This window comes from Macaca thibetana, chromosome 9, assembly GCF_024542745.1.
Source record: "Macaca thibetana thibetana isolate TM-01 chromosome 9, ASM2454274v1, whole genome shotgun sequence".
Lineage (NCBI taxonomy): Eukaryota > Metazoa > Chordata > Mammalia > Primates > Cercopithecidae > Macaca > Macaca thibetana.
In genome coordinates this window covers 118,582,623-118,596,168 of record NC_065586.1, presented here as the reverse complement: position 1 = coordinate 118,596,168, position 13,546 = coordinate 118,582,623, and the positions used below count along the sequence as shown (strand labels likewise).

Here is a 13,546-nt window from a genome sequence, read left to right as displayed (position 1 = left end):
CTCTCACTGACCACACACTTAAAATGCCTGGCACAGAGCAGAGGCCCAGAAAATCTTTGTTGACTAATTGCATGCTGTATGATGTCAACAGACTGTCTTTCGTTTGACAAGCTCCGGATGCGAGTGCAACTGTCCTCAAGTCCTGCTTCATAAAGCCAGGGTGTCCGAGCAGAGTTGTTCATAACCCCGGTAAATCCCATGGGATGATTTTGAAATAACTCATAAGACTAAGAGCTCAAACCTGCATGGACAATGCAGTCTAATGAGGAGCCCACTGACATTAGAATCATGAATCATTCCAAAAAGACTGCAACAAGCTGCTCTTGGGAAAGGAAAATAAGCACTGCAGAAAGCAATGTGTAAGAAGTACTTTAATAGCTCAAACTCAGAGTCATCGTGCTCCCAGTTCCAAAGAGATTCCTAAAAGAGTCAACTCTGGCCATTTCAGAAGCCAGTGTTCACCCACCCGGGGTCTCTGTGCATTGACCTTTGGGTGCTGACTTGGAGAAAAGCACAAACGCGCCCCGTCCCATCCCGGCTCCCGTGGGGCTTCTTCTATCTACGCATTGTATCGACTGCATTAGTTGGTCTAAGATGATGACTCAGTTAAAGGAGGAGACAAATGCTGGCTGTCTAAGCAAGAATGGCCCAAGCTGGCAAGAAAAAGCACACTGCATACATAGGATACAGAAGGGCAGAGCTTCTGCCTGCGGATCTGCAGCATTACATTTGTTTTGCCTGCAAACTATCAAGAAGGATTCTGTTGGCCAGGGAGTCTCCACTGAACAAACAAAATGGCGGTCAAAAGTCTTGAGTGTCCTATTCCAGCAGCCCAGAGTCCTCATCCGTCATCCACGGGAGAGTCTTTGAGGGAAACATGAAGTCCAGCTCATGCCTCTGCCTATGGGTCAATTTCTTCGGGAATCACTGTGATCATGATGTCTTCGTTACCCCTACGGACCACCATGTTCAGGGTGCTTTCCCTTTTAATGACATCGCTGACGTCATTGGCGGAGACCACCGACTGTCCATTGATACTGATTATGACGTCGTTTTCCTTGAGACCACCACTGCAACACAAAGGGAAACACAATAGCAATGTTTCATGTTTCCATTCCTCCTGATCTGACTTTACATGGACAGAGGCACAGTTTAGAACCTAAAAGCCCAGAGCAAACAGGATTGGATGGTGGTGAACTTAGAATAATTCAAACCATCAGTGGGCCGGGCACAGTGGCTCATGCCTGTAATCCTAGCACTTTGGGAGGCTGAGGCAGGTGGATGACCTGAGGTCAGGAGTTCAAGACCAGCCTGGCCAACATGGCAAAGCCCTGGTTCTACTAAAATTACAAAAAAAAAGAGCCAGGTTTGGTGGTGGGCACCTGTAATCCCAGCTACTCAGAGGCTGAGGCAAGAGATTCACTTGAACCCAGGAGGTGGAGGTTGCAGTAAGCCAAGATTTTGCCACTGCACTCCAGCCTGGGCAACAGAGTGAGATTCCATCTCAAAAAAAAATAATAATAAAATAAAAAATAAACCATCGGTAGACTGGATACTTATCAAGGTTTTTATTATTATTATTATTATTATTATAATGTTCTTCCCCCACCTTTTTTTTTTTCTTTGAGATGGGGTCTCATTTGTTGCCCAAGCTAGTCTTGAACTCCTGGGCTCAAGGGATCCTTCTGCTTCAGCCTCCTGAATAGCTGGGATTACAAGCAGGTGCCATGATGCTGGGCTCCTTTTGAGATTTTTAGGCTAACTCATCCATTATGTCCACTCTAGAAATGCCTACTAACACTTGTATGGCCTTATGACCCCAAGGAGATCAAAGGTCAAGATTGACCCCAAAGTGGGGAAGGATGTACCAGGTACTATCTGCCATGTAGCGTGACCATGGCCAACTTGCTTATAAAGGGTATTGCAACTCAGAATGCAGTTCCTACAAGGGTGGGCAGAATGCTTCTGTTAAGAGGCACTTCCTTTGTGTGGTTGCCACTATAACTGTAGCTCTTATATAGGTCAGCGTCAAAACGCTGTCATGGTCCTTCATATGGGCCAGCATAAGGGTCTGCAAACTTTTTCTGTAAAGAGGTCCATAGGAAATATTTTAGGCTTTGCCATATATATGGTCTCTGTTGAAGCTACTCAACTCGGCTGCTCCAGCACAAAAGCCACCAAAGATGTCATAAACCAAATTTCAGTGGACGCTGAAATTTGAATTGCATACAAATATAACAAGTCACAAAATGCTATTCTTATTTCAGGATTTTTCCAACTATTTAAATGTTCTCACTCATAAGTGGGAGCTAAACTATGAGGATACAAAGGCATAAGAATTATACAATGGACTCTGGGGACTCAATGGGAAAGGCTGGGACAGGGGTGAGGGATAAAAGACTACAAATTGGGTTCAGTGTATACTGCTTGGGTGATGGGTGCACCAAAATCTCACAAATCACCACCAAAGAACTTATTCATGTAACCAAATACAACCTGTTCCCCAAAAACCTATGAAAATAAAAAATTTAAAAAATAAGTAAAAATAGAAATAAAATGCAAAAATTATTCTTAGTCCACAGCTCCATATAAAAGCAGGCAGTGGGCCAGATCCAGCCCCAGGGCACAATTGCTGGCCCCTGGTCTAGCACTTTTTTCTGGATATTCCAATACAGGTAACAAACCCTGATGGATGGTTGAGCTACTTCTTGTCATGTTACTTTGATATCACTTGGGTTATTTTTCTGGAGGTGTTGACAGGTATGGGCCTAACTGTCAGAGACAATCTGGAAGACTCCAGGAGGAGAAGGGTCCCGAAGCCTAGAACAAGACCACCACATGAGGGCTTGGGGACACTGTTCCTGAAACCCTCTCTCTGGCCAGCCAGAGACTCATTATGAGTCTGCTATTGCTCTGTCCATCTGGAGGGTCCTAGTGGAGCAAGGACTTTTGAAGACAGAAGGCACCCTCCTATGGATGAGTCCCAAGCCGAGCCAGGTCAGAAGGCCTGGCCAGCAGGAATGACCAGCAACGTCCGACCACATCTGTCAAGGATCAACACTGTCATCTGAGCCAGTAGAAAAGGAACAGCGCTCCCTCTTCCTGCTACCCCTACAGGAGCAACAAGAATATTAGGAAAAGGGAAAATAAGGGAAAATGACTCTAACTCACGCTTCTGCTGGGGTATCAGGAATTACTTCAATGATATACGCTCCTGAGATCACGTCTGGGAAGTCCCGGTGCCGGTCCTTCAGCTCTTTGGCTTTGCTGCTCCAGAGAAAAAGCACCCGTGTTAGTGTGAAGAGACACCAGTCCTTCCCCAGGCAAAACTCAAGCTCTCACCAGTTCCCTTCTTCTCCCTGGGTCTAATGTAAAATTCCTCCAGGAGTTCTGATCCTATTTTAAAATTGCCTGTCTACCAGAGTCAAAGATTTACTTGGTAACAGCAAGGAAAGTGCTTTCATCATTATTATTTCTTTTCTTTTCTTTTTTTTTTTTTTTTTTTTGAGACAGAGTCTTGCTCTATCACCCAGGCTGGAGTGCAATGGCATGATCTCAGTTCACTGCAACCTCTATTTCCTGGGTTCAAGCAATTCTCCTGCCTCAGCCACCCGAGTAGCTGAGATTACAGGTGCCTGCCACCAAGCCCAGCTAAATTTTTCATATTTTTAGGGTTTCACAAATTGGCCAGGCTGATCTCCAACTCCTGGCCTCAACTGATCTGCCCGCCTCAGCCTCCCAAAGTGCTGGGATTACAGGTGTGAGCCAGCAATGCGCAGCCATCATCATTGTTATTATTTCTTAATTAATAGTAGCTATTACTAAGGAGTCCGTAAAGTATAGTGGTTGGCCTGGTTTGTAGCCCTAGCTCTGCTATTTGCTAGCTGCGTGACCTCAGACGGTTGCTTAACCTCTCTGTGCCTTCATTTCCTCACCTGCGAAACGGGGATAATAACAGTACCCTACAACACGAGTTGTGAGGATCAGATGAGGTCACCCCAGTAAAGCACCCGGCCTAGTACATGTGATACATAGTGGCTGGCATCACTGTGGCTGGTGATCACCGCTACCGCTCCCTGATCTGAGCCTGGCCACACACCAGATGCGCTGTCATCCCCATCCTGAAGAGGAGGAAACTGAGGCACTCAGGGGTCATAACGTTCCCAAGGTCACAAGGCAGGAAGTATCAGAGCTGGAAAAGGAACCCAGGAAGCTGGGCGCCAAGGGCCTCCCATCTTTCCCTCCACCTTCTAGTTCCAAAGGCAAACAACTGAGGAGACACTTTAACCTTGACAAGTGGCTCCATCTTCTGGAGTGCGAAGAAAGGGACCATCATTCATAATGTGTATCAAAATATATTAATACTTTCACAGTGAGTGAATCATTAATTCATCATAGTAATGAACACATTAATCTACCTGTTAGTATATTTTAGTCTTTTCCTACTTTACCTCTGACAGTTTTAGCCATGCCAGTTGAGTCTATACTACCAGGACTCACGAGATTACACCAGAATTTTTCATCCAGGTTAAAATACCAGGATGCCGTGAGCCTGCCAACCACAGGCCGCAGTTCCACCAGCTCAGGGAAAACAAGCACATCAGTCATTCACTTCCCTGCACTGGGCCTGCCCTGGCATTCCTGCAGCCACGGCCCACGAGCTGCCGCAGAGCAGAGCGATGAAAGCAGAGTGCCTAGAGCTGTGGGAGGGGCTTGGGGCCCTCCTGGAATGTGGGTTTCAACAGAATATGGGGTAAGGAAGACATGAGCCAGAATGAATCAACAGCCCCACCACACACGCACTGCTCAGGCCTGCCTTCAAAGAGGAAGGCAGAACCTTCTACACTGGAGGGCCAGCCGCCAATGAAGAAAACCAGCTCAGAATGCAGAAACACAGGATAAAACCAAACAAAGGGGCCACGGCTGATGACCTGTCCTCTTTCCTGATGCTACTTCATTATAAGCAGAAACTGAGATGTCTTAAGGCTGCATAAGCTTTCTCTTTCAGGGGTGCCCGTGAGCACCTTCTGAAGTTCAGGTTTATTAAAATTTAAGACACACACACGCATCCTGTTTGCCCACCTGGACGTGAGTGACATCATTCGGATACCAATATACTTCTTCTTGGTGATGGCTTTTCCTGGTGAGACAACAAAGGGACGGCAGAAGGTCAGCCCAGTTGGTGGGTATGCTGGGGACACCAGGGGCTGGGGGCCCAATCCCCCAGGTTGCAGGAAGGGCCACAGAAGGGCACACTGAGGTTGCGGCTCGAATCCTGGTTTGGACCCCTCCCCTCTGGGGGACCTCAGGAAAGTCTCATCGTTCAGTTAATGGTCAGATACCTGGGCATGATCCTCAATTCCTCATGGCCTCATCCTGACAGCTGGCCCTTCCCCAGGCTTGCGCTACCCCCATGTATACCTGGAATGTGACCCCTCTGTCCCACCTCCACTGCCACCACCCTTGTCTGAGCCCCCAGCGTGTCTCATCCAGATGACTGGGAGAGCTCCTTCTCCAGTCCCCAACTTCCAGCAACTCCTCCAGCAGACTCCCCCCAACCATCAGAGTGTCCTTTCAGTGATATCAATCAGATCATGAACTTCCCTGTTCTTAAATGAGGTTAGGATGCAACCCAGGCCCCTCACCATGGCCTGCTGTGAGCCTGCTTGCTTGGCCTTGGCCAGCTTTCCACCCCAGAGACCTCCATGCTGTCACTGTGCTCCGGCCCCCAGGCCACTCCAGGGGCCTTGTGCTCACTCAGCTATGCTGAGTCCTCTGTCTTTCCTTCTGGAGTGTTCCCCCCACATCCCTACCTGCTGGCTCCTCCTCACTCAGACCTCAGTTTGGGAGGCATTTCCTGGCCACACCATCTCTACCAACTGCCTGTCCAGTCACTCCCTTGCCAGCCACCCTGATCTGTTTTCTTGGGAGCACTAATAGTATCTAATGTGTCTGATTATTTACTGTCAGCCTTCCCATCCCCCGACAGAACATAAACATCACACCGGCAAAGACCTCAGCGGAGCCCCAGGCTCCAGTTGGGCAGTCTACTGCCAAGCTCCCTGCTTGACTTAGGCAATAAATGTTTGTAGAATGATCTCCCTGAACCTGTTTTCTCATCAGCAAAATGGGACTAGTAATTCCTAACTGATAGGGCAAAAGAATTAAGTAACATACATAAATAAAGTGAAATAATGGACAGAAATCACCTAGGATCGTGTCTGGTACATATTAGACTGACTCAAGTGACATTGTCATGATCAGAGGACAAAAATGGCGCAATGTCTGTGACCTTCTACCAGGGATTTAGTAATGTGCATTCCTGTTCACTTCTGGATCGGAGACGGCTTGGCTAGTCTTAGGGGCTGCCACTTTTCCCTTCCCCAATTCCCAAAGGGCAGTTGAGCTTCAGGCCGAATCTCCGGAGTCCCCGGGGCTATGTGCGCCTTGCCTACCTTTGGCCTGTCGGTCATGGGACTCGGTGAGAAACTTTTTAATCTTATCAGATGGGATTGCAAAGGAGATTCCAGCTGTCACTTTCAAAGTGTTAATTCCAATCACTTCACCGTCCTGAAAGGCAAGAAGGACACGGCTTGCTGAATCGTGAAGGCTTACCGGCAGGTACACCCCCAAAGAGAATGCGCATGAAAGAAGTCACTGAGCTATTTCAGAGATTGAAGCGGGGAGCTGCACGGAGGGGATCCCCGGGGGAGCAGGGAGAGAGGTATCAGGACACCCAGGCAGCGTAGGCCACGCGCAGCTGTGGAAGAATCGCACACACTCCAGGTCGCCACTGGGTGCTCACCTCGCGGTAAGCACAGATAGTTTCAAAATGCACGATATTATTTGCTCCTGTTTCACAAGGAATACGTTTCCAAAGGCTCAGAGTCCTCTAGGTGGCTGCCTACACCTTCCTGCTTCTCTCATTTCTAATGATCTTAAGATGACTCTGCTGACTTGAGGGGGAACAACCCTAGAGCTTAGGGCTGTCATGCTTCATTACCCGCAAAGCCGTCTCCACTCCATCCCCAGGGTGCTGCGGGGGAGGCGGAGGGCAGAGCTGGGAGCCAGCTGCCCCTCTGCTGGGAAGGGAAAGCTGCCAAGCGGGGATACGTCGCCCCGTGCGCACTTCCCACGAGTGCTGGGATGTCAGTACCTGATGCCAAGGCCTTACTAAAGACGGCCCCTACAAATGGCCCCGGAGCTGCCCTCTATGAACGGCCCCGGAGCTGCCCTCTAGCGCTGATGGTCTATGTTCTAAGGCTTCACTTTTTCTGCTCAAGTATTTAAGGGTAGACTTAAATGATATCTTTGTGGGTGGGTAACTCCTCCTCATTCCAGCCAGGCCTTAAGGGAGGATTCCTGGCCAAGAGAAAGTGTGTATGAGCCCAGCCAGCTCCTTCAGCAGCCCAGGAGATTTAATTTGGAGGAGGCTCTTTCAGTGACCGGCCAGCACTTTTGGTGACCTTCACCTTACTCCTGCATTGGCCCTGAATTTCACTGTGTTTACCTGTAACTCTGAGACACAAGTGTGCTCTCTGGCATAACATTTCCAACCCTCACCTCCAGCCTGCCTTACTCTTTCCAGAAAAGATCCATAGGGTCATTTGCAAGCATGCAGTACATTCACAGAGCTCATTTTAAAGAAACTTGATAACACGCTTTGGCAAGCTTATGTTTGAAAAGACCCCCTACATCAAAAAACAAAACAAAACAAAAACAGTGTGTACATAAATAAAAACAAACGACATAACGTTTAAAATACGTTACCAGGTTTACTAACGGGCCTCCCGAGTTTCCATACTGCAATTAAACAGAAATGGAAAGGTTACAAATTGTGTCATAACGTGGTCCAATCTATGTCCCTGCCTGGCCGTCTCCTGAGCATGGTGTCTACAGTGTGGGGCATGATTCTTCTCTGAGATTCATTCCCATTAACCTAATATTTTGCTGGAAAAAAATGACCTTAACAATTTTCAGAAAGTTTTAGAGGTGCCGTAAATGGGGAGATTTTCTCTCTGAAGCCCAGAAGCCAACTGCAATCACCCTAAAGCACCCAACACAACTTCTTCCTCCTGGGAGGAGGCTGGCTGTCCACCTGCTCCAGTGTCACTGTCCCCGCCGTGTGACCCCTGTCGTGCTGCTGGCACTAGGATCCACATGGCTTGGTCTAGTTCCATCCTTTCACTCAGACTACAAGGAAGTCAGAGACCGATGCTGACTCCTCTCCTCTGGCAAAACCCTGCCCCAAGCCCCACCCGCAGAGGGACAGAGGCTCACGTTGATGATGGCGTCGGTCTGGATGTAGTCCATGTCTGAGTTCCGGAGCCCCAGCTCTTTGCCGCCTCGCTGGGTGGTGCTCACGATCCCGGTGGTGACTGTGTTTTGAAGGGAAAACGGGCTTCCGATGGCGACCACGAACTCTCCCGGCCGCAGCTCTGAGGAGCGGCCAAGCAGCAGGACAGGCAACTTACCCTGAAACCACAATGGCTGGCATTGCTGAATTTGTTTAATTTAACCAAATGGGTAAAGGCACAGATATCATGGAAAACCAAGCAGGGACAGTGCCGGGCCATTTGGAAACACCAGGCCCGGTGGGGAACTGAGCTCACGACTAACATCCCTTTGCTGCAGGCAGGACCGGACTTCCCTCCCACCCGTAATCCACACATTACAAGCTGTGTGGGAGCCAGTGACCACTGAAGCCGCACACACGCCAAGGAAACCGTGGGGAGGGAACTGGAGGCCAAGTCGGGGTCTCATCACATCTTGAAGCTATCAGCACAGACTCACTCTGAAACCTTGAGGCCAAGAGACAGAGGAAGACAACATGAATTTAGGGTTTGGGGTGTGACTGCCTGGGGCAGCCTTCGAGAACCAAGCCCCGGGAAGGATCCCAAGCTACAGGTGGTGAAACCTGCCCGGCTCATCATGTGCACACCCATCCTGAGGCCTGGAATATTTGGGGTGCTCTGTGGACAGGGAATTGCACTGACTCAGGTGCATGCCTATGCTGAGTACAGGGCCACATTGGTCAAGGGCATGGATGGAGCATGGGGACAGCAAGGCCTCCAGGACCCAAGACAGCAAGACCCAACAGGAGGGCCATCTCTCCTCTCCTGAAAAGGCCCTCCATCAGACACCTGTGCTCCCTGGTCTGGGCGGGCTAATTGGCCAACTCCAGAAGCCCTGATCTCCAGTGGCCCACAAAGGCCAGGCAGAGCCAGGAGCCCCAAACAACTCTGCACAACAAAATGGAACAGAAGTCAGCTCCAGGGTCACCCAAGCCAAGGAGCTGGGGGGAACCAGAGAAGGGCCTCCCCAGCTCTATCAGGGAAGGCATCGGCACCCCTTCCCTCTCTGCCATCCTCGGAGCCGAGCAAACCTCCTGAGTTCCTTCAGCCTTTGTTCACTTAGAACGAGCAGCTGCCCTGGAAAACATGGACCAGACCCAGAAAGCAGATAGCCACCCCAGCCCTCGTGGGAACCGCAAATCCAGAGCCTCACGTTTGTCTATCTCAAAAAAGAAAGAGCCAGGGGACCAGTGGGGTGGGGCAGGTGGAACCAAGGGGTTACTTGAGCCATCTCCTCCACCAGGGATGGAGCAGACACCAGCTGATGAGGTGAGGTGACCACCATGCCCATTTAACAGATGAGGAAACTGAGCCTCCAAGAGTCTGGGTGACTTGAGACAGAGCAGGGATTGAAACCTGGGGCTGAAACCGGAAAAACAGACTCTCTCATCCACTACACAGCACCACATCATGCCACAAATATCCCCCAACACATACTAGATAAGGAAGGTGCTGGGTGAGAGAGCTCCCGAAAGGAGAAAGGGATGTGAAGAAAGAGTCTAAGACCTAAAACTGACTATACAAGACTGAGGAGGAGGAAGGTCCCTCAGATCACAGATACCAAGAGGACCAGGAGAGCACTGTCCATGGTCAAGAGCATAGACCTGGGGCCAGGCTGTGTGATTTAGATAGGGGCCTGAGCTTACGACCACTCAGGTCCTCAGTTTTCCCATCTGGAAAATGGGACTAACATACAGCTACCTCAATGGTCCACTGTGAGAACGAAGCAAATGAAGATCTGAACAGCTCTTTGATTACCCGCTGGCTCCTATAAGCATCATCTAGGTGTTAGTTTTGCTGTGAGCATCTGGGCCTGTGCAAATCCAACAGGGGGAACCACCAACCACCTTCCCACAGCCAGCCCATGTCACCCAGCCATGGTAAAGGTCTGCCCTGACAGTGGGTGACCCTTTCCCTGTGGGGTTGCCTGAGGCTGGAGCGTGCAGGGCAGCTGGGGGGAGATGCAGGCCTGCAGCATCCCTGCTCGGCCCCACACTCACTTCCCACACTCCTCAAGCTCATCAGCATCCAGCAGCACACCAGCAAGCTCAGCGCAGCCTGTTTACTCTGGGCCCGGGCCAGCAGCCCCTGCCAGGCATGACTTCAGCATTCATGGCGTGCAGGCGGGGCAGGAGGCAGGGCTGGGATGTGCGCTACGCCATGCTGGGGGAGGTCCACCAGGGACACTGCCATCCCTTCAGGCCCTGGACTGGCTGGAAGGCCAGGCCTTTGAGGCCTTCAGGGCTGGGCTTGGGACAGGTAAAGGGACGGGGTGGCACAGGTTGCTGGAGCAGGGTAGCCTGGCTGCCTAAGGAGACAGACAGGAGGCAGGAGATCAAGCTCAACTCAGGAAGGGGGCCCAGCAGGCGCCTGCTTCACCACACATTGAAAACCCATCAAAAAGTTATGAGTCAGGGCTTGCTGTGGTGATCCTCATTCACATCTCACTTATCCCCTATCCTTACCACCCATCGGCGCCTCCTAGAAAGGGAGGCAGGCCCAGCCTGTATGTCTCAGGAGACCTCAGAAGGCAGACAGACCGAAAGGCAACTCTCCTTCCAGCTCTTCTTTTCCACCATCTGAGCTCAGGCCCAGAGGATGCGGCAAGGAGACAAACACTTTTGGAGAAGCTGCGAGGCTGGGGCGGGGGAGCCCCCCGGGCAGGGAGGAGGAGATGGAGGCTGCAGACTGCTTGTCCATGGGCGCTGCTCTCCATGCTCCTGGGGAGGGCCAGGCCTCCAGGGGATGCTGCCTGCTGCCAAAAATGGGGCCCAGAGCACCCCATGGTTCAGTCACACTTGGGTGACCATATGGGCTTCGACAAGATAGACACCCATAATGTGAACCCAGGGAGTCTCCCCAGGAACCAGTCCTCACCTGAACACAGACGAGAAAATGTGGCTACGTAGTGGCCATTTAGGCAAAGGCTGCACCAATGGGCACCACCAGTGATCATCTCGTTTACGTTTTTATTCACTCAGACATTTCCTAGCTCATGTAGGGCAACCCTAAGACAGAAAAAAGCAAGCGGACACATGCGGCGAAGTAGGGAGGGGTCTCACATTGTAAAGCTTGCATTTCTGTGAAAGGAATGAGCCTTTGCCTGGCAGGTGACAAAGTACTTTCACGGCACCCTTAGGAGTTGAGCTGTATTTTCCCCCCATTTTAAAGATGTGGAAACTGAGGCTCAGAGATGGGGGCACTCCTCACAGCCCATGGGCAGCCTGGCTAAACAAGAGAACAGGCTTCCCAGCTCTCAGACCCTCATGCCCAGTACACGTTCACCCAGAATTCCAATCACAGGCAGAAATCTTTGCAATGGAATGATGTGTTGCAGAGATGGTGACCAGGCCAGATTTATGGCTCTCCATGAGGTCAAACTGCCTTTTGGGGGTCACTGCCCCAACTCCCCACAGGAGCCACTGGCTGCAGGAGCATGGGGCCCCTCAGCTCATTCCAGAGCCAGGTGGGGCCCGTTCTCAGCCGTGAGCCTCACCTCGAGTCTGTCTGCTCCGCAGCTATACCTCTGCTGGCCAAATTCCTACTCGGTAATTGAGCATTTAATTCCATAGCTGTCTAGACATCAGCTCCACAGGGGAATGTGGAGGAGATGCAGCACAGATAAGGCTGGAAGTGCACAGCCACAGGCGCCGTGAAGCCCCGTGGGGCCCACGCACTCTGAGTCCAAGGCCTCTGCACTGCTGTCCCCATGCTGGTTCCTGCGCCACCCACAGCAAAGCATCTCTGAGTCTCCCTTTAAAGCAGCACTGGCCACAGGCCGTCTTGAAGGTGGCAGCTCCTCTCCTTGGCCACTTCACCATCTCCCTGGAGCCCCACAGTGAGCCTAGAAGTAAACGGGGCAAACATCTGTCCTCCACTGACAGATGAAAAGGCCAAGGGGAAGAGGAGAAGAAAGAGGGCACGTGAGTCCCACTCCTCATACCAGATTCTCACACGGCTGGGGGGCGAAGAAAATGCAAGTGAAGTGTGGGCATGACAGCAGTGAGGGGGCAGAAACAGCCACTGCTGCTCTCCCAGAGCCCAGGCGGAGACCTCAGGCCCGGCTAAAGAGCTTGTAGCTCAAGTTTGGCACAAGACCTTTGGAGACGACGGTCTTTCTGCAGTGAGCCCAGCACAGGCCAGTTCTCACAGTCTCAGGAGCAGGAAGCCTGGGAGGCCAGAAGAAGAGAGGGGACATCTAGAAGGAAAATGCCCACTGGCCCCCAGCCTGTAGGGACTCACAATGCTAAATAATGTCCTCTCAACAGAGCCAGAAGTCTCTCAACAGAGGGACTTTAGGAAGACACGAATCGCCTAATGTCCTAGACAGCCACCCAGGGTAGATGTAGAAACAGCTCCAGTGAGGGTGTCAGAGTCCTGGTCATGGGCTCCCTGTCTCCCCAGCGTATCTATGTAAATTACAAAGTCCTAGCCATAGGCAGGATGCTGAGCAGGTAGTGGGAGTCATGCTAATACCTTGGAAGAGGCTGGTCCACAGCATGATTAAAGATGGCTCTTTGCATTCGTGCAGATTACAACCAACAGACAAATAACAAGCAGGCCTGGCAGCATCGTTTCACAAAACACCACCTCCGTGAAAGAGAACTCTCTCAACAACCATTCGTTGAGTGTCTCCTATGTGCTTGGTGCAAGGAACATCCGATTAAGAAAATCCGCCCTTGCCCTTTAGGCTTTTGCCTCATGGGCAGAGACACATACAAGCCACCAGGACACAGAGTGGTAAGAAGACATGAAGTCCGTCTCCCTCACCATGGGCAGCTCAGCCCAAAGTCTTCCATAAGGGCCAAACACAGACCCGCACTAAAAATAGTTTGTGTATATCAGTTAGGGTGCTTTCAACTGCAAGTGACCAAAAAACCCAACTCCAAATGGAGTATGTAGAGTAGACAGGTGTCTACTCCAAGGGCTGGGTGGTGCCAGGGCGATAACCTGAAGGCTCACAGACAGTGTCAAGAACAAGGATCCTTCCTTCCTTCCATCCAATCAACCTCAGCCTGTTCTCACAGCCACAAGACGGCCACCACCATTCCAGACATCACATCAAGACGTGACTGCGACCGTGCTGTGGAAGCATCTCTTCAGAAGAGCAAAGTCCCAAAAGCGCCCTGGCGCCCTCCTCCTCGCAGGTCATCAGCAGCATCCAATCAAGCAGCGACCTCAGCACCCGTTGG

General features: G+C 51.0%; 1 protein-coding gene across 1 annotated transcript in view; it reads right to left on the bottom strand.

Moving 5' to 3' along the window:
* Window positions 1-353: 353 nt before the first annotated feature.
* Window positions 354-13,546, bottom strand: part of HTRA1 (HtrA serine peptidase 1) — a 52,930-nt gene continuing 39,737 nt past the window's right edge. Inside the window, exons 4-9 of the mRNA XM_050802697.1 lie at window positions 8,281-8,475; window positions 7,771-7,803; window positions 6,456-6,570; window positions 5,083-5,140; window positions 3,172-3,267; window positions 354-1,070 (exon numbers count right to left, since the gene is read on the bottom strand). Of these exons, the coding sequence (XP_050658654.1) occupies window positions 902-1,070; window positions 3,172-3,267; window positions 5,083-5,140; window positions 6,456-6,570; window positions 7,771-7,803; window positions 8,281-8,475 (666 nt within the window). The 3' untranslated portion in view covers window positions 354-901. The remainder of the gene's footprint in view (window positions 1,071-3,171; window positions 3,268-5,082; window positions 5,141-6,455; window positions 6,571-7,770; window positions 7,804-8,280; window positions 8,476-13,546) is intronic.